The sequence below is a fragment of the Sylvia atricapilla genome, chromosome 20 (assembly GCF_009819655.1).
Source record: "Sylvia atricapilla isolate bSylAtr1 chromosome 20, bSylAtr1.pri, whole genome shotgun sequence".
Classification (NCBI taxonomy): domain Eukaryota; kingdom Metazoa; phylum Chordata; class Aves; order Passeriformes; family Sylviidae; genus Sylvia; species Sylvia atricapilla.
The window spans coordinates 6,893,673-6,918,684 of record NC_089159.1 but is presented as its reverse complement, the minus strand read 5'-3'; the positions used below and the strand labels follow the sequence as shown (position 1 = coordinate 6,918,684).

General features: G+C 59.9%; 2 protein-coding genes across 8 annotated transcripts in view; one reads left to right on the top strand and one right to left on the bottom strand.

The window, feature by feature from the left end:
- The window catches only part of MYO18A (myosin XVIIIA), a 36,660-nt gene extending 15,538 nt beyond the window's left edge, over positions 1–21,122 (top strand). For 2 of the 7 annotated variants that reach the window (XM_066333375.1, XM_066333380.1), the window contains 37 exons: positions 532–632; positions 723–786; positions 896–1,040; positions 1,357–1,377; positions 2,461–2,472; positions 2,962–3,138; positions 3,217–3,307; positions 3,396–3,588; positions 4,001–4,087; positions 4,581–4,722; positions 4,927–5,086; positions 5,166–5,352; positions 5,553–5,787; positions 6,616–6,725; positions 6,814–6,879; positions 7,126–7,254; positions 7,689–7,832; positions 8,872–8,961; positions 9,047–9,166; positions 9,243–9,354; positions 9,457–9,584; positions 9,695–9,849; positions 10,951–11,074; positions 11,151–11,351; positions 11,630–11,740; positions 12,064–12,168; positions 12,280–12,426; positions 12,517–12,630; positions 12,774–12,890; positions 12,993–13,076; positions 13,301–13,438; positions 14,097–14,282; positions 14,365–14,504; positions 15,561–15,605; positions 17,119–17,241; positions 18,166–19,341; positions 20,463–20,587. In XM_066333375.1, coding sequence (XP_066189472.1) covers positions 532–632; positions 723–786; positions 896–1,040; positions 1,357–1,377; positions 2,461–2,472; positions 2,962–3,138; positions 3,217–3,307; positions 3,396–3,588; positions 4,001–4,087; positions 4,581–4,722; positions 4,927–5,086; positions 5,166–5,352; positions 5,553–5,787; positions 6,616–6,725; positions 6,814–6,879; positions 7,126–7,254; positions 7,689–7,832; positions 8,872–8,961; positions 9,047–9,166; positions 9,243–9,354; positions 9,457–9,584; positions 9,695–9,849; positions 10,951–11,074; positions 11,151–11,351; positions 11,630–11,740; positions 12,064–12,168; positions 12,280–12,426; positions 12,517–12,630; positions 12,774–12,890; positions 12,993–13,076; positions 13,301–13,438; positions 14,097–14,282; positions 14,365–14,504; positions 15,561–15,605; positions 17,119–17,241; positions 18,166–19,333 — 5,472 coding nt within the window. In that variant the 3' untranslated portion in view covers positions 19,334–19,341; positions 20,463–20,587. Of the gene's footprint in view, positions 1–531; positions 633–722; positions 787–895; positions 1,041–1,356; positions 1,378–2,460; positions 2,473–2,961; positions 3,139–3,216; positions 3,308–3,395; positions 3,589–4,000; positions 4,088–4,580; positions 4,723–4,926; positions 5,087–5,165; positions 5,353–5,552; positions 5,788–6,615; positions 6,726–6,813; positions 6,880–7,125; positions 7,255–7,688; positions 7,833–8,871; positions 8,962–9,046; positions 9,167–9,242; positions 9,355–9,456; positions 9,585–9,694; positions 9,850–10,950; positions 11,075–11,150; positions 11,352–11,629; positions 11,741–12,063; positions 12,169–12,279; positions 12,427–12,516; positions 12,631–12,773; positions 12,891–12,992; positions 13,077–13,300; positions 13,439–14,096; positions 14,283–14,364; positions 14,505–15,560; positions 15,606–17,118; positions 17,242–18,165; positions 19,342–20,462 lie in introns of all 7 variants that reach the window. The other 5 variants (XM_066333381.1, XM_066333376.1, XM_066333378.1 and 2 more) reach the window with 5 other exon arrangements.
- A 495-nt stretch (positions 21,123–21,617) lies between these two features.
- Positions 21,618–24,464, bottom strand: PIPOX (pipecolic acid and sarcosine oxidase). The gene is made up of 8 exons (XM_066333392.1): positions 24,312–24,464; positions 23,863–24,011; positions 23,234–23,435; positions 22,941–23,123; positions 22,726–22,878; positions 22,500–22,658; positions 22,324–22,399; positions 21,618–22,228 (listed from the first exon to the last, which is right to left on the bottom strand). Exons 1-8 carry the CDS (start codon positions 24,435–24,437, stop codon positions 22,098–22,100), a joined length of 1,179 nt encoding a protein of 392 aa, XP_066189489.1. The 5' UTR covers positions 24,438–24,464; the 3' UTR covers positions 21,618–22,097.
- Between the last annotated feature and the right edge of the window lie 548 nt (positions 24,465–25,012).

The following is a 25,012-nucleotide window of genomic DNA, read 5'->3' as shown; positions in this document are numbered from 1 at the left end:
AGGGCTTGGAGCAGCCTGGAATAGGAGAAAGTGTCCTTGCCCATGGGAGGGGTTTGGAACTTATTGATCTTATAAGTCCCTTCCAGTACAAACCATTCCATAATTCTCATGGTGCTTCCTACACTGCAAGCTCTACTGCAGGTCCCCAGCCATGCTTGCAGCACTCAGCAGCCTGGCATCCTGCTCTCATCCTTGTTCACATCCAGATCAAATGGACTCCCTGTCCTTGCTGACTTAGTCCCAAAATCAAAGGATGTGTCTTCCAGATTCCTCCCTGCTGTGATAACAGCAGAGCCCTTGAAATCCACGAGATGTACTCCATGCTCTTGTAGTAGCATTCACCAAGGAGAGATGCTCATGGGCTGGTCGGGTGATGTTTGCATTCACATGGTGCCCTGCAGTGGGAGGGAGACCCTTACAACTCTGTGGGGATCCTGGGCAGGCAGCAAGGATGAGGCTGGGGTGAGCTGGGGAGATCTCTGTAGGATCAGGGCACTTGGGGACCGTTCCCAACTGTCCCATCTCTGCCAGACACTGCTGCTGGAGAAGCTGCGTGTGGCCCGGCGCCCGGCCAAGGAGGCCACCTTCAATGTCTTCTACTACCTGCTGGCCTGCTCTGACAGCACCCTGAGGTGAGCTGGGGGGGAGGGCATGACCTCCATCATGGGGGGGGGTCTCTGGGACCTCTCCCATGGTGCCAATCGTGGTGTTTATCCCTGCAGGACTGAGCTTCACTTCAACCACCTGGCAGAGAACAATGTCTTCGGCATCGTGCCCCCCTCCAAGGTTGTTGCTGTAGGGGGCTGTAGGGGAAGATGAGGGTCTCTGACCCATTTGAGTGTAGGGGGAGGCAGAGCTGGGCTCCCAGACCAATGGCTCCTGTTGTTTTCCACAGCCGGATGAAAAGCAGAAGGCAACCCAGCAGTTCGGCAAGCTCCTGGCAGCCATGAAGGTGATGGGCATCTCAGCAGATGAGCAGAAAGCTTTCTGGCTCATCCTGGGGGCCATTTACCACCTGGGAGCCGCAGGGGCAACCAAAGGTAACAAGCTGGGAACCATTAAGGAGGGGAGATTTGAGACTGATAGATGTGAGGGGTTCCAGAAGCACCTTGCAAACAGCCTGCAGTGCAGCCAAGCCCTGGGGGAGAGGGTGGGAGTGCCCTGCCACCCTGAGTAGTGCTCTGGGGCACCAAGTTTTGTCCTCATGGTCGGGGTGGTCTCATTAACTGGGGGATATTGAACATGCCCAGACCCTGGGCTGGCCCCTGCCTATGTGGGGGCCTGGGTGGGGCTGAGGCAGTCGGGGGGTTGTTCCCCATTCCCAGTGTAACACCTTTCCCTCCATCCTCCTCACAGACCCACTGGCAGATGGAGCTGGTAATGGGAGTGGGGAGGGCTCTGCTCTGGGGGGTGCCACGCAATGCTCATTTGGGGGCTGAAATGGGGGCTTGGGATGCTGCTGGTGTGCTGGGACCAGCCCTGACCCTGGTTGGGTCCTGGCAGCCCCAAATTTGCCTGCTGCTTGTAAGTTGTCCCAGCCCAGTTCTGTCAGCACCATTGGTGATGTGGAGCAGGGCTGGCCTGGCACACAGCACTCACCATGGGTGTGAGTTTCCCAGCTTTGCTCTTTATTCCTGGAAAATTTGGCTTTGGGGGCTGCTCTTCTCCCCCTGTGGCTTTCTCTTTCTGCCTGTTGTGCTGGAAGCCCCTGTGGTGCTGCACACTGGTGGGAGAGCTGGGCATGTCACCCCCAAAATGGGCACTTGGAGCTGTGTCCTGGTTTAGGGCAAATTTGGCTGGTGGCTGCACCTGGGGAATTTGCAGTCCTGGGGTAAAAAATGATCTGGGGATAAAGAGAAAGAGAGACCAGAGGGGTCTGGATGCACGCTTGGGTGCAGGGCTGGCTCGTGGGGTGTTCTTGGGGTGCAGTGCTGGTTTATGGGGTGCTCTCAGGGCACTAGAGGGCAGCAGGGCCCCGCTGCAGCCACCACAGTGGGCTGCTCAGGCAACTCCGGAGCCTCTCCATGGGAACCTGCTATGGGGGGGAACCCCAGATCCTGCTATGGGGGGAGCATTGCTGCATCCTGCTCGGGGTGGACATCCCACCCCCAGGTCTGTGCTGCTGCTGCTGAAGCCTCCCCTGCACCTCATGGACACTGGGAGTGCTCAGAGTTGCACCAGCCCCACAATTTCCTTGGCCCCGGGCTGGATCCAAAAGTGGCTCCCCACGCTCTGGGGCAGCGCCGAGCTGCTCCCCAGCAGTGCCCGTGGTGCGGGGGGCTCAAAGGGAAGGGACCCCCACCCCGGTCACGGTTTGTCACTGCAGCGATGCCTGGGGGAGGGGGCAGGCATGGCATGTGCGGTGGCGTGGTGGCAGGAGGGCGTCCCCATGCCGTGGCGTGCCGTTGTTTCTAACCCCTGTCTCTGTTCGCATGGTGCATGCTGCCCTTTGCAATGCAGACGCCGACGAAGGTAAAGTCCCGTTCTCCGCTCGTGTCTCTGGCTTCCTCCTCTCCTGTGCCACCCTCGTCCCACTTCCGTGTCCCTGTGTGTCACCGCTTCCGTGTCCCTGTGTGTCACCGTTAACCAGCTCCCACCGCCCCCAGCGTCCCTGTCTCTGTGTCTGGCTGCGTTGTGGCTGTGTCACCAAGCAGGGACATGTCCCCGTGTGGGGTGGCTCAGAGCCTCAGAGGTCCCTGGGTAGTGGTGGCAAGGGGTCCGTGCTCCACACCAGTGTGGCTCCAGGCTCAGCCCTGAAGAAGCACAAAGCCATTCATCCTTATCTCCTCTTAGACCCCAAATTTTCTGTGTCTCCACAAACCCCAAAACGTGTGCTCCCACTGCGCCCATCATCCCCAACCTACTCTGGGGGTCCCTAAGATCATCTCAGGCCTGTTTGGAAACACTCCCCATTTTTGGGGGTGCCCTGCCTGGCCCTGAAGCCCCTTCTCCACTCTTCAGCTGGGAGGAAGCAGTTTGCACGGCATGAGTGGGCTCAGAAAGCCGCATACCTGCTGGGCTGCAGCCTGGAGGAGCTCTCCTCTGCCATCTTCAAGCACCAGCCCAAGGGCACCCTGCAGCGCTCCACCTCCTTCCGGCAGGGCCCCGATGAGTCTCCCCTGGGGGACAGTGGCACAGGTAGGGTGAGGTATGGAGGGGACAGCGGATGGCCCTGGGGGATGCCAGGCTGGGGACACTCAGGCTTGCTTTGGCCAGGTCCCAAGCTGACAGCGCTGGAGTGCCTGGAGGGCATGGCAGCTGGCTTGTACTCCGAGCTCTTCACACTCCTCATCTCCCTTCTCAACAGGTGCGTGCTGGGGGGGCCAGCAGGAGAGCAGAGGGTGATGCCTGGCAGCACCCACTGACCCCACTGTGTCCCTCTGTGCTTCCCCCAGGGCACTGAAGTCGAGCCAGCACTCGGTGTGCTCCGTGACAGTGGTGGACACCCCTGGGGCACAGAACCCCGAGCTGGCAGGGCAAAGCCGGGGGGCCACGTTTGAGGAGCTCTGCCACAACTACGCCCAGGAGCGCCTGCAGCAGCTCTTCCACCAGCGCACCTTTGCCCGCGAGCTGGAGCGGTACAAGGAGGTACCAGGGACACCCAGGGCTGCCATTGCCCCCTCCACTCCTGACCTCCCAGACACATAGGGACATGTCCTACATATCCCCTCAGTTTCTTACCCAGTGGTCACTCTGGGCTATCCCAACCCAAGCAGCTCTGACATGATGTTCAGGGCTTTTCCCAGGGCTCCTGTGCTGGCTGTGGAGCCCAGCACAGGAAGGCTGGGCTGGGAGGTGGTGGAGTGGCTGTGTGTGGTGATGATGGTTGTCACTGCTTCTCCATCTCAGCCTATGGGGACCCTTCCATGTGTCCTGGTCCTCCCTTAGCACTCTGCATCACTCTAAACCCCATCAAGACCAACACCCTGATGGGCTCACACTCCCTATCACTGCTACTCTGCAGTGTGGGTGCTCACCTGCCTCTCTTCCCCCTCACTAGGAGAACATAGAGCTTGCCCTGACTGATGCTGAGCCCAGTTCCTCTGGCTCCATAGCTGCTGTGGACCAGTCCTCACACCAAGCACTGGTAAGCACCCACCACTCTTCCTTCCAGCCACATCACAGCAGCAGATGGGCAGCTTTTTTGGGACTTGGATGGTAAAGGGGAAGGAGAGGGGCTGTCCTGAATGCCTGGCAATGAAAGCGTGGGTGCAAGTGTGTGTGCAGCCCACGTATCTGGTGCATCCCCCAGCATGGTTTTCCCCTCTTGTCCTGGGAGCTGCCTATGCTGTGGGCAGGGGGCCTCGACACTGTGTGTGATTTCTGGGCTGTTCCAGTCCTCAAAGTGTTCTGGTCCCTGGGATGCTCCTGTCCCCAAGGTGTTCAGGTCTGCAGTGTCCATGGGTTCCCAAAGTTCTCCAGTCCCTGGGGTCCTCCAGTCCCTGCTGGAGGAGGCTGCAGACACTGGGGTGCTGCTGGCACCATCCCTGTGATGGGTTTCAGTGTCACTGAGGTGGGAATTGCAGTGCTGGGCTGAAACCTGCCCTGAGGGACCATGTGCCAGCGTGGTGACCCTGCAGGTCCGGTCTCTGGCCCGCACGGACGAGGCACGAGGGCTGCTGTGGCTTCTGGAGGAGGAGGCGCTGCAGCCAGGCGGCAACGAGGACACCTTGCTGGAGCGGCTCTTCTCCTACTATGGCCCCCAGGAAGGGAGCAAAAAAGGTATGAAGAGGGAGCCTGCAACCGTGGGGATGTGTCCACTAGACCAGAAAAACCTCTCTAGTGGAAGATGTCCCTGCCCATGGCAGGGGAGTGGAATGACATGATCTTTAGGGTGCCTTCCAAGCCATTGTGGGATTCTGTGACATGCCCCAGTGAAACACTGGTCCCCAGGGCTGTGCCCACTGGTGCTGTGTTTCCCTGCAGGCCACAACCCGCTGCTCCCCAGTGACAAGCCCCGACATTTCCTCCTGGGACACAGCTCGGGGACAAACTGGGTGGAGTATGATGCTACGGGATGGCTCAACTACGTCAAGCACAACCCGGCCTCCCAAAACGCCTCTGTCCTGCTGCAGGAGTCCCAAAAGTGAGCAGGGTCCTGGGGTGGGAGCATGGCAGCGGGGAGAGGTGACACTGGGGGGTGACATGCCCTCTGTGCCCTGCAGGAAGGTGATCAGCAGCCTGTTTGCCGGGCGCGGCGGGTCGGCACTGGTGCTGTCGGGCTCAGTGGCGGGGCTGGAGGGGGGATCCCAGCTGGCCCTACGCCGGGCCACCAGCATGCGCAAGACCTTCACCACTGGCGTGGCTGCTGTCAAGAAGAAATCCCTCTGCATCCAGATCAAGCTGCAAGTGGTGAGTGAAGGGGTGCCAAGGGAGGGACCCTTGCCTTCCCAGGATTAGCAGTTAGACGAGTTGAAGAGGATAGAACAGCAGATTTGCTGGTGCAATTAGCCCAAATGCTAACGAAGGGAAGCATGCCGGGGTGCTGATCCCCACATCTGGCAGGGGCACTGCTGCACATCACCGCTCACCCTGCTCTGCCGCACCCACAGGACGCCCTCATCGACAGCATCAAGAAGTCCAAGCTCCACTTTGTGCACTGCTTCCTGCCCAAGGCGGGGGGCAGCGGGGACCCCCAGGCTGCGCCGTGCCGGCGGGTGAGCAGCAGCGAGCTGGAGCTGCCAGCAGAGCACTGTGAGGCCGGGCTGATGCAGCTGGACGTGCCCCTGCTGCGAGCCCAGCTCCGCGGCTCCCGCCTGCTCGACGCCCTCCGCATGTACCGCCAAGGTGAGCCCTGGCACCCACACCACGGGGTGGACAACACAGAGGTCCCGGCTGCATCTTCTCCCTGGAGAGCCAGAGACCCCCAGGAATCCCTTCAGCACGTGCCCTTCCTCTGAACTCTGGAGCCTCTCCCCAGGGTGGTGCTGTCCCTGTGCCCCCTCCCCTGCTGGGCTGTTATCTGCAAATGGGGACAGGCATGGCCTTAATTGGGTGTCTCCCCTGGTGCCGCTGGTTGCTGGCAGCAATCCCATTGGCATCCAGCCCCTGTCCCGCTGGAACGAGAGCCTCTGGGTTGTGCTCAGCAAAGCATTTATCGATACATTGGCTGGCCAGCTACCGGGCCGAGGGTTTATTGCTTGGAGGCCGGACCCTTCCTGCCGTGATTGGAAATCGATGCCACCTGCACACCTCCTGGATCGATGGCCGTGGCCAGCTGGCCGTGCCGGGGTCAATGTCCCCATCAATACCTCATTGTTAATTAAGATATGGAGGCTCAGCCCTGGAGCCTGATGCAGGAGTTGGCTGTGGCTCAGAGTGGAGCCAGAGCAGGACTTGCACAGGCAGCACGTGTCGCTGCTCTCCTCCTGAGGAGGGATGTGGCTGCTTTCTCCTCAGATCCCAGCCAAAATTTCTGGAGGACGCAGCCAAGGAAAACCTCCCAGGGAGGCTGAGGGCATTCCAGCTATGCCTGACCCCATGGGGAGCTTGTGTCACATGGGGTGACCCCATCAACTCTCCCAAAACATGAGCCTCAGCATGTCAGAGCACATGGGACTGTCCCTGGCCATCCCCTGGCCATCCATACAGCCCCACTGTCCCTTGCTTCCCCAGGTTACCCTGACCACATGGTGTTTGCGGAGTTCAGGCGGCGCTTTGATGTCCTGGCCCCACACCTGACCAAAAAGCACGGGCGCAACTACATTGTGGTGGATGAGAAGCGGGTACGTGCCCCGTATCAGAGTCACTGCTGTGGTCCAGAGTCCTCTGCACCCCAAAGTGCCTGGCCCTGACACATTTCCCTCCCTGCAGGCAGTGGAGGAGCTCCTGGAATCACTGGACCTGGAGAAGAGCAGCTACCACATGGGCTTGAGCCGGGTATAGTGCCCGACACCACCGGGTGTGGGTGTGCACAGGGCTGTGCGTCATGGCACGGTGGGACAGCAAAAGGGCAGCACTGTTCTTTCCCACCCACGGCATTCTTCGTGCCTGGGGAATAAAACCCCACGGTGGGACAGGACCAGTGGCTGCGGAGGGGAGAGACGCATCCCCACCAGCGGGAGGGTGGCACGGCGTGGCCGGAGGGATGCCGGCACCCATCGCTGTCCTGCTCCCCTCCCACAGGTGTTTTTCCGGGCTGGATCACTGGCCAGGCTGGAGGAGCAGCGGGACACACAGACCAGCAGGAACATCACCCTTTTCCAGGCGGCGTGCAGGGGCTTCCTGGCACGGCAGCACTTCAAGAAGAGAAAGGTTCGTCCCAGCGATTCTCCCCTCCCCGCTCTGCTGCACAATTTCGCCTAAAATGGGCAGTGCAGCCTTTCTGCGCCTCCTGGGCCAGCACCTCCTCCTCCCGCCTCCCCCGGAGCTGTGGGGGGCCAGGGGGAACCGGGGGGCCAGGGGGAACCGGCAGGGAGGCTGCTGGGCATCGCCACAGAAGGATGAAGCCACACTTCAGCTCTTACTTTTATCATTAGAGAAGGTGTAAAATAGGCATCCTCGCCTTCCCAGGATTAGCGTTTGGAGAGGATCAAACAGCAGCTTTGCTGGTGCAATTAGCCCAAATGCTAACGAAGGGAAACATGCTGGGGTGCTGGCAGGGGTGCTGAGCACCCACCACCCCACTTTGCCCTGCTGGCAGCCCTATATTGACCCCATACTCTGTGCTGACCCTGTGCCCTGCACAGATCCAGGATTTGGCCATCCGGTGCGTGCAGAAGAACATCAAGAAGAACAAAGGGGTGAAGGATTGGCCCTGGTGGAAGCTCTTCACCACGGTGCGGCCCCTCATTGAGGTGCAGCTCACTGAGGACCAGATCCGCGGCAAAGACGTGGGTATCCATGCTGGGGGATGCTGGATTGAGCAGGGAGGGTTTGGGGGAGCATTGGTCCTGAGTAGGGCCCTGCAGTGGGGTGGGATGCAAGACTCTATGGTGGGGTCACATGCAGAAGGTAATGGTGGAATGGGATGCAGGATCCTGCCGTGGGGTGGGATATAGGACCCTGCAGTGGGGTGGGAAACAAAACCCAGGGGGGGTGGGATAAAGGATCCTGTGGTGTGTTGGGATACAGGATCCCACAGTGGACTGGGATGCAGGAGCCCATGATGGGGTGAGATGCAGGACCACGTCTGCCTGAGCCCCGTCAGCGCCAGGCTCGAATTGCTCCCTAATTTGCGAATCAGCATGTCATTAGCATCCCGAGAGCCGGCTGTTGCTTGAGCCCAATTACAAGCGTGGAGAATGGAAATGAAACCGTGTGCCGAGAGGCAAATGCGGGGGCTCCGCTCGCACTGGCAACCAGACACTGGTGCACCCGCCGAGCACAGAGCTGCTGCCTGGCTCAGCTTTCACCCCGACCTGCTGGGGACAGGCACCTGGGTGGGGACACCTGGGCAGGGGCACCTGGGCCCCTTGCTGCCCCCTCAGCCTGTGCTGGGACCAGAAGGAAGAGAGAAGAAGATGTTAGCAGCCAGACATGCTTCCACAGCACTGGCTGGTGGTCCCTGGGCATCCTGGTGGGCACCCTCTCTCCCCACCTGAGCTGGGTGCACCCAAGCCTTTCAGCAAGCTGCTGATGGGTGGATTTGCTTCCACCTCCTCTGCCGGGGGATGTGGGTACCCCTCTGCAGCTTTTCTGGGACTGCCTGGCATTTCGACACCATTTATGGGGTTGGAGTCGGCACAGACAGCAGAGCGGGTTGGGGAAAGTCCCTGCCCAGCCCTTGGCAGAGGAGAGCAGCCCCAGGGAGCCCCCACCCTGCCCATCCTGCACTGGGGGGTGCTGGGGAGGGGCAGAGAGCTGCCAGCCTCCTACCCGCCAGCCTCTTCCCTGCGCCTGCCCCCTCCCTCACCGCCCGCTCTGTTGCAGGAAGAGATCCAGCAGCTGAAGAGCAAACTCGAGAAGGTGGAGAAGGAGCGTAACGAGCTGCGGCTCAACAGCGACCGCCTGGAGAGCAGGGTAGGTCTTTGCCACCTTTGGGATGGGATATGGTGCCATGCCAGCCTGCCCCAGCCCATGGTCCCATTCCCCCTGCGCCTCCCAGATCACAGAACTGACCTCGGAGCTGACGGACGAGCGGAACACCGGCGAGTCGGCCTCCCAGCTGCTGGACGCTGAGACGGCCGAGAGGCTGCGGGCTGAGAAGGAGATGAAGGACCTGCAGGTAAATGTGCCACTCCCTGGCCTTGCAGTGTCTCCTGTCCCCCTCAAGTGCTCACCGTGGCCATGTCCCCTCCCAGGCCAAGTACGATGCCCTGAAGAAGCAGATGGAGTCGATGGAGATGGAGGTGATGGAGGCTCGGCTCATCCGGGCAGCTGAGCTCAACGGGGAGCTTGATGATGATGATTCAGGTGCTCTCCTGCCTCCAGTGCTGGCTGCTGGCACACCCTGCAGTGTCCCCCTCTCCCTGTGCCACCCCCACAGCCCCTTGGTGACCACATTTCCCCACACAGGTGGTGAATGGCGGCTGAAATACGAGCGGGCAGTGCGGGAGATCGACTTCACCAAGAAACGGCTGCAGCAGGAGCTGGAGGACAAGCTGGAGGTGGAGCAGCAGGGCAAGAGGCAGCTGGAGCGCAAGGTGAGTGGGGGCTCAGCTCTGGGGACTCCCTGGTCCCCTCAATATGGCTAGGACAGCAGGGACATGGTGGCATCCCAGAGCCCTCACTGCCTGCCTGCCTCTGCCCACAGCTGGCAGACCTGCAGGCAGACAGCGAAGAGAGTCAGCGAGCACTTCAGCAGCTGAAGAAGAAGTGCCAGCGCCTGGCTGCTGAGCTGCAGGACACCAAGCTGCACCTTGAGGGACAGCAGGGACGCAACCACGACCTGGAGAAGAAGCAGCGGAGGTGGGGACCGTGTGCTGGTGGCGGGGGGGGACATGGAGAACACGCCTCTGGCGAAGTGGCATTACCATTTTAGCAGGGATTTGGGCACCTCACCAGCTCCTGCTTGGCTCCAGCGGGATGGAGCTGCCCAAGTTGAATGTGCTTGTTGTAGGGGGGAAACCCCATGCCCTTTTGTGGGGGCACAGAGGTGGGTGATCCCATGTGGGGTCATGCCCATGGTGGAGGCTGCTAGTGCCCTGCATCTCCGCTCGGCACGTGCTGCCATCCTGTCCCCTCTCCCAGCCCCAAAGTTTGCTAACGTTATTAAGCAGCAGGGACGCTTTCATCTCATTATGGTAATGATCACACACACAAATACAGCGAGAGAATCCAATCTAATTAATTTCAATTTCCGCGGATTGGAGTCTGTGCTAATGCAGCTGTTTATTACCCAGCGCAAGGAAAAATGGGGATTAGCTGCCGAGGTGTTTAACGCAGGTCACAAACTCAAGCGCAGGGTTGTTTTCCAAGCCCCAAAGGCAGTGATTTTGGAGCTAACCCGGCTGATCCCATCCCAGGGGCACTGGGAGAGATTGCCACGTTGCTGCCTGGCTATAGGCTGTGCTGAGCACTCCTTCAACAGGGACTTGTGTCCCCTCCAGGGGGCCGTGTGTCCGCTTTGGGGATGGGACTGGTGCCCAGCACTGGGATGCAGCTGTGGGAGCCCAGGTGCCACAAGAACCCATTTCTCTTAGAGACCCTTCCATGTCCTGCTTGGTGGGTTTGGTGTGCCCTTGGAGTAGCCAAGCCCCTGCCATTGGCAGCCACGGTCCCATGGGCACATGCTGGCCCTGGAGAACAGCTGAGGTGCTGCTGGGGTCAGTGCTGTACTCCCCATTAGCATGGAATGAAGGTGTCAGGAGGAGTGTCTGAGTGACTAGGTGCCACCGTGCTGGCAATTAAAGACTCATCAACAGTGTACTTCACACAAGCACTCAGCAGCACACCACCCTTCCCAGTGCTTGCTGCTGAGGGTAGTGGATGCTCAGTGCAGTGCCCCTGGCACAGGGCTGAGGATCAGTCCCCGGGGTGCTGAGTGCTCACCCCACTCTCCCTGTGCAGGTTTGACAGCGAGCTCTCACAGGCACATGAGGAGGCGCAGCGGGAACGGCTGCAGCGGGAGAAGCTGAGCCGAGAGAAGGATGTGCTGGTGGCCGAGGTCTTTGGCCTCAAGCAGCTGCTGGAGGTGAGTGGCCCCCGGACCCTCCCCAGCGTCCCAATCACTGGGTGCCCCAGGCTGACGGTGACCCTGTCTGTCACAGGACAAGGACTCGGACATCACAGGGCTGACACAGAAGGCGGAGGCACTGGAGGCAGAGCTGCAGGACATCTCCTCCCAGGAGTCAAAGGACGAAGCCTCCCTGGCCAAGGTGAAGAAACAGCTGAGGGACCTGGAGGCAAAGGTCAAAGACCAGGAGGAGGAACTGGATGAGCAGGCTGGGACCATCCAGATGCTGGAGCAGGTACGGCAGGGAGGGGCGAGGTTTCTGGGTGGGGTGGTTTCATGCAGGGCTGTTATTACCTGGGCCGGGCTTGCCTGGGAAGAGGAGGCGGCCGCCCTGAGCCCGGTGTCAGGCCAGGCATTGCCACGGCTCCTGGCCCTCCGTGCCATGGCCCGGCAGGTCACCATGGGGCAGGCAACCCAGCTGGCCTCAGACCGGGGGTTTTTCAGGGTGAGTGGTAACTGGAGAGTGGCATGGAGGGATCCCATTCTCTCTGACAACATCCCCACCATTTGCAGGCAAAGCTGCGGCTGGAGATGGAGATGGAGCGGCTGCGGCAGACCCACGCCAAGGAGGTGGAGAGCCGTGATGAGGAGGTGGAGGAGATCCGGCAGTCATGCCAGAAGAAGGTAGGGCTCAGCTGTGGCCCCTCTGCCCAGAAGGGCCTGGGATGCCTCCCCATGCTCTGGCCGGGTGCTGGAAGCTGCCAGCTGGGCACCGTCACGCAGCACCCAGCTCCCACGCAGCCGACCACAGCCCGGCTGCACCGGCCTGGCGGGTCCAACCAGTCCTTCTGCTGCCCGGGCCAGCACACGCCGGGCTTTGTGCCTCTGGTTGCGCAAACACCCAGCTGGTGGGGTCACCCAGTGTCCCCAGGGTGCAGGGACACGTGAGGAGAGGGTCATGACCCATCCCTGCCGCCCTGACTGGCTGCCCCCTGGTTGTCCCCCAGCTGAAGCAGATGGAGGTGCAGCTGGAGGAGGAGTACGAGGACAAGCAGAAGGTGCTGAGAGAGAAGCGGGAGCTGGAGAGCAAGTTATCTGCTGTCAGCGAGCAGGTGGGGTGAAGGGCAGCTGGGCACCTGCCTTGCACTGGGGACCCTGCGGTGGCCATGGTGGGGTGGACATCCCTCTGGCATGGAGCCGTGGCAAAGTTTCCCCTGCCACAGGCCAACCAGAGGGACTTTGAGACGGAAAAGCGCCTGCGCCGGGACCTGAAGAGAACAAAGGCGCTGCTGGCTGATGCTCAGATCATGCTGGACCACCTGAAAAACAATGCACCCAGCAAGAGGGAGATCACCCAGCTCAAGAATCAGGTGTGCATCTTGAAACTCCTCATACTGCAGGCTTTGAGGGACACAGGGTGTCCCTGTTGCCTGGCCAGACACTGAGCTATATCCCTGCAGCTGGAAGAGTCAGAGTTCACCTGTGCAGCCGCTGTCAAGGCCCGCAAATCCATGGAGGTGGAGATTGAGGACCTCCACCTGCAGATCGATGACCTTGCCAAGGCCAAGGCAGCGGTGAGTGGGTTTGAGTTGTGATAAACCATGGTGGGGCCATGTCCCATTTGCACCCAGGATGGCCTCACGCTGTTTGGAGTGGGTTTGGGGGGTGAGTGCCCCATTCTTGGGATGCAGAGGGAGACACGTGTGGCTCCCTGCAGCTGGAGGAGCAGCTGAGCCGTCTGCAGCGGGAAAAGAATGAGGTGCAGAGCCGGCTGGAGGAGGACCAGGAGGACATGAATGAGCTGATGAAGAAGCACAAGGCAGCTGTGGCCCAGGTGAAGGGGGAGCAGCATCTGCACCCACCCCATCCCCTCAAGATGTCCCCCTTGGAGCCAGCTCAGTGGGATCCCCACTGATGGCCTTGGTGTGTCTTGCAGGCATCCCGAGACCTGGCACAGATGAATGACCTCCAGGCACAGCTGGAGGAGGTCAACAAGGAGAAGCAGGAGCTGCAGGAGAAGGTGAGGATGCGCCCTGAGTGAAGCTAGGGCAATGGCAGGCACTAGACCAGAGACCCACTGCCCACACCATGAGGAGCCCTCTGCACCGTGGGGATATAGAGCAGTCCCGTGGGAAGCCCTCCATCAGGATGGGAGCAGCATGGCCAGCAGATCTCCTCCAAGACAGCGTGGCAGGGGGGGCAGGGCGATTGTGGTCGAGGCTGAGGCTGTCCACTCTCCCGCAGCTGCAAGGTCTGCAGAGCCAGCTGGAGTTCCTGGAGCAATCCATGGTGGACAAGTCGCTGGTGAGCCGGCAGGAGGCCAAAATCCGTGAGCTGGAGACCAGGCTGGAGTTCGAGAGGACGCAAGTCAAGCGCCTGGAGGTAGTCACAGGGCTTTCCCTCTGCTCCAGCTGGGACAGGGGTGCAACAGGACCATAACAAAGCCTGCCTGAGGGTCTTCTGAGTGCCTCCACTCCCCGTGACCCCCCACACTGCAGCCCTCCCTCTCTGGCAGCCCATCCCTGTCTCCACAGGGAAGGCTCCCTGCAAGCACTGATAACAGTAATCCGCCGCCCAGCCCGGCAAAGTGCTGCTCTTTCCCTGCATCGACTTAGGGAAATTATAGACTCCCCAGTCCCGCGAACACAGCCTGTTTTATATTCTGCCTCCGCAGCTCTGCCGGGGAGCGCGGCAGCTTAGCTCTCCTCTTCATATTTTCCAAGCTATTATTTCCTTCTCCACTTTCTCTGCCGGGGCCATAAATATGCAGTGGCTGGCTCAGTGGCTGGGGGAGAACGGGAGCTATTTTTTCCCCTACGTTACATGTTTTAATTACTTCACACACAGTTAAATCTATTTTTCCAATTCAACAAAGCCCTCGCTGTTGTTCTGCCCCTTCCCTGGCCCTGGGAGGGGGTGGTTTCTCCTCCATCTCCTTGTGCAAATTGATGGGAGTGGGATCCATCCTCACATCATCCCCTGGTGGGTGTCGGGGTGAGAGGTCCATGGGGGGGTTTGGGGTGACCCCGCTGCTCGGCAGAGCCTGGCCACGCGGCTGAAGGAGAACATGGAGAAGCTGACGGAGGAGCGGGATCAGCGCGCAGCCGCCGAGAACCGGGAGAAGGAGCAGAACAAGCGGCTGCAGCGGCAGCTCCGTGATGTCAAAGAGGAGATGGGCGAGCTGGCCAAGAAGGAGGCAGAAGCCAGCCGCAAGAAACACGAGCTGGTGAGGCAGCTGTGGTAGGGCCAGGCAGGGGGTAAGGAGGTGTTCCCTAAGGAATGTGGCTCATCCCACTCCCTCCCCACAGGAGATGGACCTGGAGAGCCTGGAAGCCGCCAACCAGAGCCTGCAGTCAGACCTGAAACTGGCCTTCAAGCGCATCGGGGACCTGCAGGCGGCCATCGAGGATGAGATGGAGAGTGACAGCAATGAGGACCTCATCAACAGGTGAGAGCACCTGGGCCCAGCTCCCACGCGTCCCTAAGCATCGCTGCTTCCCCTCACCACTTCAGAAATGTCACAGGGACCCCTTGGCTCTGCCTGGCCCTAGCAGGATGCTGTCTGTGCATCCGTCCATGCATCATGCACACATGCATCTGTCCATGCATCCCATGTCTGTCCATCCGTGCATTGGGCACCTGTGCACACAGGCATCAGTCCATGCATCTGTGCATCCTTCCCCCCCGTCCACCCGCAGCCCCCGTGAGCTTCAACCACTTGTGGAGGTGCCTGAAATGCATCCAGGATCCTGCCAGCTGGCTGGAAACAGCCCAGAGAGCCCCAGGAGCCAAGGCAGCACAAGCTGGCAGGAGGTTTGGGATGCTGGGATCCAGCCCAGCCCAGGATAGAATTATAGAATCGTACAATTGTTTAGGTTGGGAAAGACCTCTAAGATAATCGACTCCAGCCATTAACTCAGCACTGCCATGTTAGTACTAAATCATGTCCCCAGGTGCCACATCCACATATTTTTTAATGTTTTCAGGGAATGACTCCACCACTTCCCTGGACAGCCTATTCCAATGCCTGACCACCCTTTTGATGCAGAAATTTTCCCTAATATCCAAACTTCCCATGGCACAACTTCAGGCTGTGTCCTCTTGTCTTGTTGCTTGTTCCTTGGGAGCAGTACCTGACCCTCCCTGGATAAAAAGTGAAAAAGTCTCCCCTGATCCTCCTTTTCTCCAGGCTGACTCTCCCAGCTCCCTCCATTGCTCCTCATCAGACCATTCCCTAGCTCTGTTGCCTTTCTTTGGATATGCTCCAGCACCCAACCTGGGATGCTGGGGTCCAGCTGGTTGCAACCCCACTCCAGGGGCACAGGGCAGCCTCGCCTCCCTCCCCTGACCCTTCCCCGTAATTTAATTTGCCCACATCTGTTTCCCACCCACTTGCTCTTATTTTTTTAAATTTATTTTCCTTTCATTTGATTTTCTTTTCTGTTGTGTTTCTCCCCTCCCCGACCCTGCCCCCCTCCCACACCCCCCCTCCAACCCCTCCCAGTCTGCAGGACATGGTGGCAAAGTATCAGAAAAGAAAGAGTAAACTGTGAGGAGCATCTCTTTCCTTCCTCCCCTCCCCTAACCTCCACCTCACCCCCAGGGGCCGGGGTCCCGCATGCCACTGGCCCAACTCCGCATGCCCTAACAGCACCCAGAGCACGGACAGCACAGCACATAACCACATCCCCTGCATGGGGACGGGATGAGCCCCTGGGATGGGGTGGGGGGTGATGCTCTGCCGTGGCTGATGACAGATGTGTCAGCGTGGAGGGCAGCAACGGAGCCCTGCTGCCACTAATTAATAACCCCGTCGAACCGGATCCTGCTTAACTAACGGCACGTTTTCCTGGACATAAACTGTGTTTGTTTGATGTGGAGCTTAATTCCATCAGTCAGAAAAACCTTAGCTGCCCCCAGAGTTTGTTTTCGGGGTTTGTTGGGGTTTTGGGGTTTTTTTTTTTGTGTCGTTCTGTGGTTTTTTCTGTTGGTGGTTTTTTTTCCCCCCAAGCCCAGCGTTGCCTGGATGTATTGCAGGGGAGGGAGATGCGCAGGATCGAGAGCAGCTTGTTGCTCTGAATTTAAAAAGAGAAGAATTCATATACAGGGTCTATCCCAGCCTGTCCCTTGTGCTGTTTGCCTTCATTCCCAGGCAGGGAATAAACCCAAAACCAGGCGGATAAAAGGCCATTTAAGATCCTGTGATACATCCTATCCCTTCCTTGGAGTGGCCTGGTGGGAGCAGGGTGGCAAGAGGAGGCCACACTGTTTCAATTTCCGTATAGATCTCGACGGTGCTGCCATAACCCTAATGAAAGCAGTAAGCGGTGAGGTATTAAGAGAGATTTATCCGGGGATGCTTTTAACGTGGAGGAATGGATTTTGCAATGCAGACAGCACCTTCTTTCTAAAGGCAATCAATATGGTTACGAACGGCCGTTATAAATTAGATGGTTTAAGCCAGATAGGGCTTTTTTTTTACGCTGGGACGTAAATCAGGGGCTCTCGGGCACGGGAGGGCTGTAAATCTGCCCGCTGTGCTCCCGCGCCCGCCGTGCCGGAGTCGTTTCTGTTCCGCCTGCTAAACTCCTGTTTACCCGGGGCCATCAGCATTGCTCTTCCTCGCTGTAATTCTGCACTTGACGGCGGCCTATAAAATGAACCCACTTATTTCCTTCCCAGTCCTGGAGCTGGAAATCTCTCCTGTGTTTCTGGAGCTGTGCCCTGTGTGCTGCCCCAAAGCCAAGCCTTGCTGTCTCCAGCTCTGGAGCCATGCAGTGACAGGGAGATGTTGGGCAGAGGGTGCAGGAGCCCTTTGGGCAGTCGCAGGGGTGGTTTGGGGGTGCTTCAGGGAGTCCCTGGCTTGCAGGTTGAACTATGTGCATGCAGATTATGTCCCTGAGATGGATCAGAACCATAGGATAGGGTTTCACCCATGCCAGGGTGTGGGTACTGGAGGGGTTCAGTGCCTTCCATTGCACTTCCATGTCTCCAGTACCCAAAAACTCACTGCCCCTTACTGACCTCTTGCTTTCTTCCACCCTGACCCGCTCCTCCGGCAGCGATGGTGACTCAGATGTGGACTCAGAGCTGGAGGAGCGCGTGGATGGGGTGAAGTCTTGGCTCTCCAAGAACAAAGGCTCCTCCAAAGCGCTCTCGGATGACGGCAGCCTGAAGGGCAGCAGGTGGGTGCAGGGCTGGGCATGGGGCTGGCGGGCAGAGGACGGGCTGAGCTATGCTGGGGCATGGACAGGACTGGGTGGGTGCCCATGGGATGTGGTATTTGTGCTGTGTTCACACCTCGTGCTTGTATGGACAGTCAGGAAGGGGTTAATGCTGGTGAGCAGCTCTGTCTCCACTGGGGACATGTCCCCCACACCCAAGGGGACCTCCTTTGTCCCTGTTCCCTCATCCCACCCTGGAGACATACAAGGCATCCACAGCCCCTACCCCATCTGCCTCCCCAGGGTTTGCAGTGCTGGGCTTTAGCTCCGTGCAGCATTCCATCACTCCAGGACTGATTCTCTGCTCCATCCTGCCCTCTTCTTCAGCCCCACACCCCTCCCCATGCCTCTCAGAAAATGTTGGCAGAGGTGGGGGACATGCCCAGGTGCACCCACGGCATGGGGCTGGGGCACACAACAGCCCCACTCCCCTTCCCCTTGGAAAACTCTTGCCTGCTGAGCACAGATTGCTTTTATCCAAACCCAATTTCCTAGCAGGGCTCCAGGAGTCCCAGGGGACTCCCTCCCTCTGCCGAGCAGGGGGGAAAGATCTGAGCTGGTTTCTGTTAATTGGTTTAATTTATTCAGCGGTGCAGATGTAAAACATTTTGTTATTGGAGATAATTCCACCTTTTCTGAAGTCAGGAATCAAACGCAGCGGCTCCAGGTAGCCAACAATGAAATAAATTGGAGGCAACACTTTAAAAGGGGAATCAAAGTGCTGGGCTAGAACAATTCCCACATTTACATGACAATTTTCCACGATGCCATTTCCCGCTGACGCAAATTGCCGAGGCCTCCTCGCTGGCCCCCCCGTTCGCCCGCTCATCTCCGTGTCTCTCTTGTCTCCCTGGTGCGTGCGGGGCCGCGGTGCCGCCGGCACAGGTCAGCCCCGCCGGACGGCCCCGAGCCCGAGGAGCGGCCGCTGTCGGTGTTGAGCTCCCTCAGCTACAGGAAGCGGCCGGGTCTCAAGGACTCCATAGGCGGCCTCGGGGATGAGCAGACGCTGTTCAGCGCCCTGGGCGAGCGGCCGCCTTCCCCCGAGCGCCCTCCACGCCGGGCGGCCCGCGGCGGCGAGCCCCAGGACCGGGCGGCCGTCATCGCCCGCGCCTTCGCCGACGCCAGCGGCCGGGCTCGCCAAGGGCTGGACAAGCGGTGGTCCCTCTCGGCCACCGATGTAGAGAAAGCTTCTGTGGCCTCCGCCCCAGTGAGCCGCGTCTCCTCTGCCTCCTGGCGCGGGCTGGAGGACGGCGATGATGGGGACGAGGGGTGCTCGGTGCTGAGCTTCGCCCTCTCCAGCCCGGGCAGCTTGCGGAGCCGGCGAGGGGGCCCCGAGGGCCGCCCTGAGTCGCGGCTCTCCCTGGCCCGCAGCCGCCTGGATGAGGCGGACGAGGGGTCCCGGGGGCAGCCCCTCTTGGGGCGCAGCTTCTCTGTGCCCCCACGGCCCCGCAGCGCAGCCTCCGAGGAGGAGAGTCCTGGGGACGCCCGTCCCGTGCGGCACCGCTCCTACCTCGACCCCGACCTGGAAGCTGCCATCCAAGAGGTGCTGAGCTACCGCCCGATGCGAGTCAGGGGCTACTCCAGCCCCGAGGCCGACTCAGGGGACGATGGCCGGAGTGTCCGGAGTGTCCGGAGTGTCCGCAGTGCGGCCCCCCTGGGCGCAGCTGACCGCCCCTCTGGCAGCCTGCGCCGCTCCGCGTCCGCCCTCGACTTCTCCCGGCACACCTGCCGGTGCCGCAGCAGCTCGGGCTCCTCCGAGGAAGAGGAGGAGCGGAAGAAGAAGAGCTCCAAGAAGCGTGCCAAGAAAAGCAAGAAGAAATCCAAGAAGAAGAAGAAGAAGCAGGAGTCATCATCCGAGTCCAGCTCCTCCTCCGAGTCCTCCTCCGGCTCCACCAGCTCCTACCGCAGCACCTCCAGTGTTAAGAAGGGCCCGCGGGCGGTGGCGAGCGAGGAACCGACACGTCCTGCCCGGGGCAAGAAGGAGGAGAAGCAGCGGAAGAAGCAGGTGGACAACCTGATGATGAAGTACCTGTACCGTCCTGAGAGCGACTGAGGCAGGAGGTGGGAGCGGTGTGTGCCGTGCAGCATGAACCTCCCCGTGTGCCACTAACCGCTCGTCCTAACCCTCTCCTGACTCTGGAGTTCTCCTCTGCCGGCACGGGGCACGCCGGGATGGGGCAGCCCTCTGTGCCTGCAGCATTCCCTGCTCTGGGGTGCTGTGGGACATCCCCAACGCATCTCCATCCGTGGGGAGATCCCCGGCATGGCCGCGGCGGGACCGGCAGCTGCCCGTGCTGCCAGGAAGCAGCAGCGCGTTTGGGATTAGCAGCTGCGGGACACCAGGAAGTGCTAATCCCTTCCTGGCTCCCCCAGCCATCGGCCAGGACACGTCTGGATTTATTCCTTCAGGAAATTTTTAAGGGTTTGATGGGCAGCACAGCCCCCAGGAGCAGAGGGGGAGTGGGATGGGTACTAACACGCACCCACTGCAGTGTGTGAGCATGGGGGAATGCAGCACCCATGGCCGGGGGGTCCTAGGTTGGGCTGCTGGAGCTCAAAGTTGCCCTGTGCCCTGTTGAGTGCCTGTGATGGGAATTCTGGGTGTGAATTTTGTCAACCTGCAGAACTGTGAAGCTCTGCACTCTGTTTGATGCAGAGAGTGTGTTTGGGCTAGCTGGCAGTGATTTCAGAGCAGGTTTCATCCTTTCTGATGGCTTGAATAGGAGAATGGCTGGAGGAAGGGAAAGAAGCCTTTTGGAAATGTGCTTGCCTTGGGCTGCCTGTCTCAGAGAAAGGGAAGGCATGATGGGATACCGAGGAGCAACACTCCCAGCACCCAGCCCCGGGCTCGGGTACAACCAGGACCCTCAGTCAGGGTGTCAGGGTACCTGGTGTTGGTATCCAAAGCCAAGAGCCTTTTCCTGGGCAGGCTCAGCTCAGCCCCACTGCAGAGCAGGGGCTCAGCTCAGCACAGCGAGGAGTTGTTTGCAGTGAGGCATGTCCCAAATACCTCGGAAAGAATAAAAAAAGAGGCAATCAAGGCTCCATCCAGCTGGCTGCCAGTTTGCTGGCTCACCGCAGCTCCCACTGCAGCCAGAGGGGAGTTGTGCTCAGCAGCCAAGCCATGCTGAGGACATGGAGCCCCTCCATGTCACCACCTCTAACCCCGCTTTCTCCCACAGCCCCACGAGCTCCCGGCACACCTTCACCTACGACAGATGGGACGATGAGCAGGACGCCGGGGACAGCACACGTCGCTCCTCCCGCAGCTCCCCCAGTGCCAGCGAGGCGGAGAGCCGGGCTGCCGAGACCCCCGCCTAGCCCCGCACCACCGCTTCCCACCGCCCCGGGAACTCTCAGCTCCGGGGGCCGCCCTGGGCAGCCGGTATTTCTTCTGCACGGGGCGGGGGGGACACACGCAGCCGCCCCCCCGGCTCCAGCCATGGGAGGAGCAGCCCGGCCGGCTCGCTGGCTGCGCCCCCCACCCTCTCACCTCCTGTCTGTCCTTGGCGGCAGAGCCGGCTGCTCCGGCACCCGGGATTTATTCCTCAGTGCCTGCTGGCTCCTTGTTTTATAACTTAAATTCCCTCCTTCGGCACCCTGCCGTCCTCTTACACCCCTTTTAGTTGAGCCAAAGACGTCTCTCGCTGGCCGGGCCCTGGGGAGCAGCCACTTGGCAACTGGGAAGGGGACATGGGGACAGGGTGCCATGTGCCCACCTGGGTTTTTGTCACCCCTCAGCCCCCCACCTTTGCCTGGCTGTTTTGCACTAGCCCAGCTGTGCATCTTCCCCCACCTCCTTTAATTTCAGTATGAAAATAAACGTCATTTCTGGCTGGTGATACTGGCTGCTGCCTGCTCCATGTGCCTGGGGGGTCTCCCCGTTTTGGAGGGGGGTGGTATTTGCATGGTGCAAGGATCTGATGGAATGCATCCAGCCCCAGCAAGGATGCAGGGCTTCATGGAAAGGCCAAGTCTGGCCTCTTCCCTGAGCCTGCTACACCCATGGGTGCTGGGAAGGGGAGGATGGGGGGAAACCCTCGTGGGTGCCAGTGCTGAATCATTTATCAATCTTCATAAATATGCAGATGAGCAGCGGGACAGAGCCTCTGCCTGCCGGCGTTAAATAATTAACACAGAGGAGATGATGATGTGCATTGCTGGCTGCCTGCATGGCTCAGCCTCGGCCCTGGCCGTGTGCTGTCCCCCTGCCATGTGCTGTGCCCTGCACCTGGCCCCTGTGACACCCTGCACCTTGGGGACCCCCCCTCACTCCTTGGCAGGTTGTTTCCCTTTCCCCACCATCTCCTGGAAGCACACACAGGCCAAGCTCGGTGCTCGCTGCCATAAAGCCACGCTGCGCTAATGCGCTTTCATTAAGTGGGAGCGATCTAATGATAATAAAATGGCACATTTAACATTAAAACATTTAACTTGACTCCTAAGCGAGTGTGTCTCTCCGCGCTGCTCCAGCTCCATCTTCATGAGGGTGACAAAGCTTCTTAATTTGTTCCCCAGGAGTGGGTGCTTGGTAGAGATGGCTTGGTATCGCATGGCATGGGGGATGCTGGGATGTGGGGAGGCAGGGTACCAGGATGCAAGGATGTGGGGAAGCAAGGATGCAAAGGCGCTGGGATGGTGGAATATGGAGACATGGGGATGCACAGGATTGGGGGTGCAGGCTTGGAAGAGTGCAGCATATTGGGAGTCGCCTCAGTGCAGAGAGATGGAGATACATGGGGATGGAGGTGTACAGAGCATGGGGACGCAGCTGCAGGCCAGTGTGGTGCCATGGGGGCACATCTGGAGCCCCACACCTACTGTGCAGCCCTAAGCACACCGGGGAAACGAGTGATGGAGAAGTGGGCCATGTCGTAGGATGGCTTCTCGCCCAGACTCAGCTGACACAGCAACTTCCCCACCACTGGCGCCATCTTGAACCCATGGCCTGTGGGAAAGAGAGGGAAGGTGGGGACACAACCATCCCCACAACCCCAGACAGCTCTGGGGTACAGGACTGGGGGGTTGGCTGCCCTGACCTACCTGAGAAGCCAGCACCAATGACGATGTTGCTGAACTTGGGATGCCGGTCCAGGATGAAATCTTCATCTGGAGTGTTCTGGGGAGCCAGGGTGTAAAGGTGAGGAGACACGGTAGGGCCCACCTTGGGGTAGGGGAAGGCTCAGATCTGTCTGATCTGTTCCCCGGGGAAGTCTCACCGTGTAGAGGCAGGTCTCTCTCACCGCTGGCTGGGTCTCCAGCCCGGGCAGATAGCTGCTGATGAAGCTGCTCAGGATGCCGATGTCAGGGCGGGGGGCACTCGAGGGGACCTGATCCCGCTTCTCTGGGTCAATGGGGCTGCCATGGTGGTGGCACACCTGGAGGACAACTGGTCAGGGTGGGCTGGTTAGGGAATCCCCCCACCTTCAGCTGTGCCCTGCTCACCTTCATCAGACCTGGGTACTCAATGGAGGGCAGCCCATAGATGCCATGGGGGGCTTGGCTCAGCCCCAGGGTCAAGAAGCAGGGACTGACACTGCCCAAGCCAGCACTCCCAGGTTGCTTCTCCCTCCAGTAGCAGACATCGATGCGCAGGGGCTGGAATCACTCCATTAGCTCTGGCCATGACTGTGCCACACCCCCGTGCCACCAACCTTTACCTGCAGTGGCAGACGGAGACCCAGCTGTTCCACGAAGGCACCGGTCCAGGCTCCAGCCGTGATGATGAGCCGGGGGGCTTTGTACACCCCAGCAGTGGTAGTGACAGTGACCGTGGCCCCGGGTTCGATGCGCAGCACCTTCTCCCCATCCCGCAGGGCGCCCCCATGTCGGCGAAAGGCTTCCTGCATGGGGACGGTGACAGGAGGCGGCTGCGGGGATAGGGCCAGGGATACACCCATCCCAAACCATCCCATGTCATCCCAAAGAATTCCATGCTCTCAGCAGCGCCTACCTGCACTGCCCGCAGTGCCCGGTCAGCGAAGAGCACCCCGGCGGTGGTGTCCAGCACGGCCACCTGGCCAGCCTGCAGCCGGAAGCCAGGGAAGCGCTGAGCCAGCGCCGCGGCGTCGAGGACTTCGTCAACACCCAGGCTCCTCCTGCAGGCCTCCAGCTCCGGCTCTCCCGGCGGCCCCAGCACCACCAATCCCGTCTGCCTGGATCCCATCAGACACGTCAGCTCGCCCTGCTCCCACTCCCTGCACGGCCCCTCCCGGCTTCTTTGCCCGTGGGGGAAACTGAGGCACGGTGACACCAGTGATACTTGGGATGTGCTACACCCTGGTGCTGGGGCAGCGCACAATGGGATGCGGGTGACAAGGGCAGAGACGCATGGGGAGGGTCTGGACACTGACATCACACTCTTCCCCTTAAATACAGCAAGCGCCATCAGCCCTGACCCCGGCACCGGAGGATCATTTAGATGCTCATTTCCTTAATAACATTTCCTTCATGGAGCCCCGAAAATTACCAGGAACTGGCAGCTGCCTGCCAAGGAAGTCGCATCCCACCCAAAGGTCCCCGCCCCGAATCCCGTGGGGAGGGGACGATGCCCGGCGGTGGCTGCGTCCTTGTCCCCATCACCTGTAGAGGGTGGTGCCGGTCTCGGCCTCCAGCTGCTGCCAGAGGCGGAAGCTTTCGGGCATCATGCGGGAGTAGTACTCCTCGGGGTAGGCGCTGCGGATGATGCGGCTCTGCCCATGCGAGCTGCCCCGAGAGTGGGGCAGGAGGAACTGTGGGGCAGAGAGGACATGGGGGTGACCACAGACACCACCACGCTCAACCCCACCAGCCCCATGTACACCAGCGCCGTGCGGCAGAAGGCACCTTGGGACACAGCCTGTCCTGTCAACCACAGCACCGGGAAACAGCAGGAAACGGGGGTCCTGGAGCTGGGGACAGGGGGTCCTGGCACTGGGGACTGCAGTGCCAGCAGTGACTCAGCTCAGTGCCACTGTGGAGGGCAGCCAGCTCTGCAGGCACCCGCCTCAGCCTGTTGGGAATGGGGACATGGCAGAATGGGGTCACCATACCTGCTCCAGCAACAGAGTGTCCTTGTGGCGCTGGGCCAGGTGGTAGGCAGTGTAAGAGCCCTGGATGCCGGCCCCAATGACAATGACATCGTAGGTGGACTTCTGGGGCTGGCTTGGGGCAGCCATGTCTGTCCTCGTCCCTGCTTCTGCCTCTGTGGCCGCTGGGAAGTGAGCCAAGGGGAGGAACGGGGCAGAGTCCAGCCAAGCCGAGCGGGCGGTGGAGCCTCGGCCACCTTCCAGCTCTGTGGGGACACAGGGGCCACATTCTTCCTACCCCTTGGTGCTGACCAGGCAGGAGCATTCTTATTCCTCCAACAACAGCAGCACCTGGTCCCACCAGGACAGGCAGCTCAGTTGATCAGGCTGAACGAGTGGCAGAGATATGAAGGAAAACTGCTTTCAATAAATCCCCCTTTCCACCAGTCACTGCTGGCTCCAGCTGCGGTGGGACACAGGGCTTCCATTCGTGTGCCAATGGGAAACCCCTCCTTGCTTCCAGGCAAACAGAGCTGTTTTTCCTCCAGCACAATTTATTACAGCCATAAACCATTTTGTTGCCATCTTCTGTTATTATTTTTTTAACGGGAGATAGGGGTGATTTAGGGCTCATCAGAGCTTCCAGGATGCAGCACAGTGGATTTTGCAAATCTGTAAAATTTTGGGGTGTGACTGGGGTTTGGGGACAATGTCTTGGAGTGGGG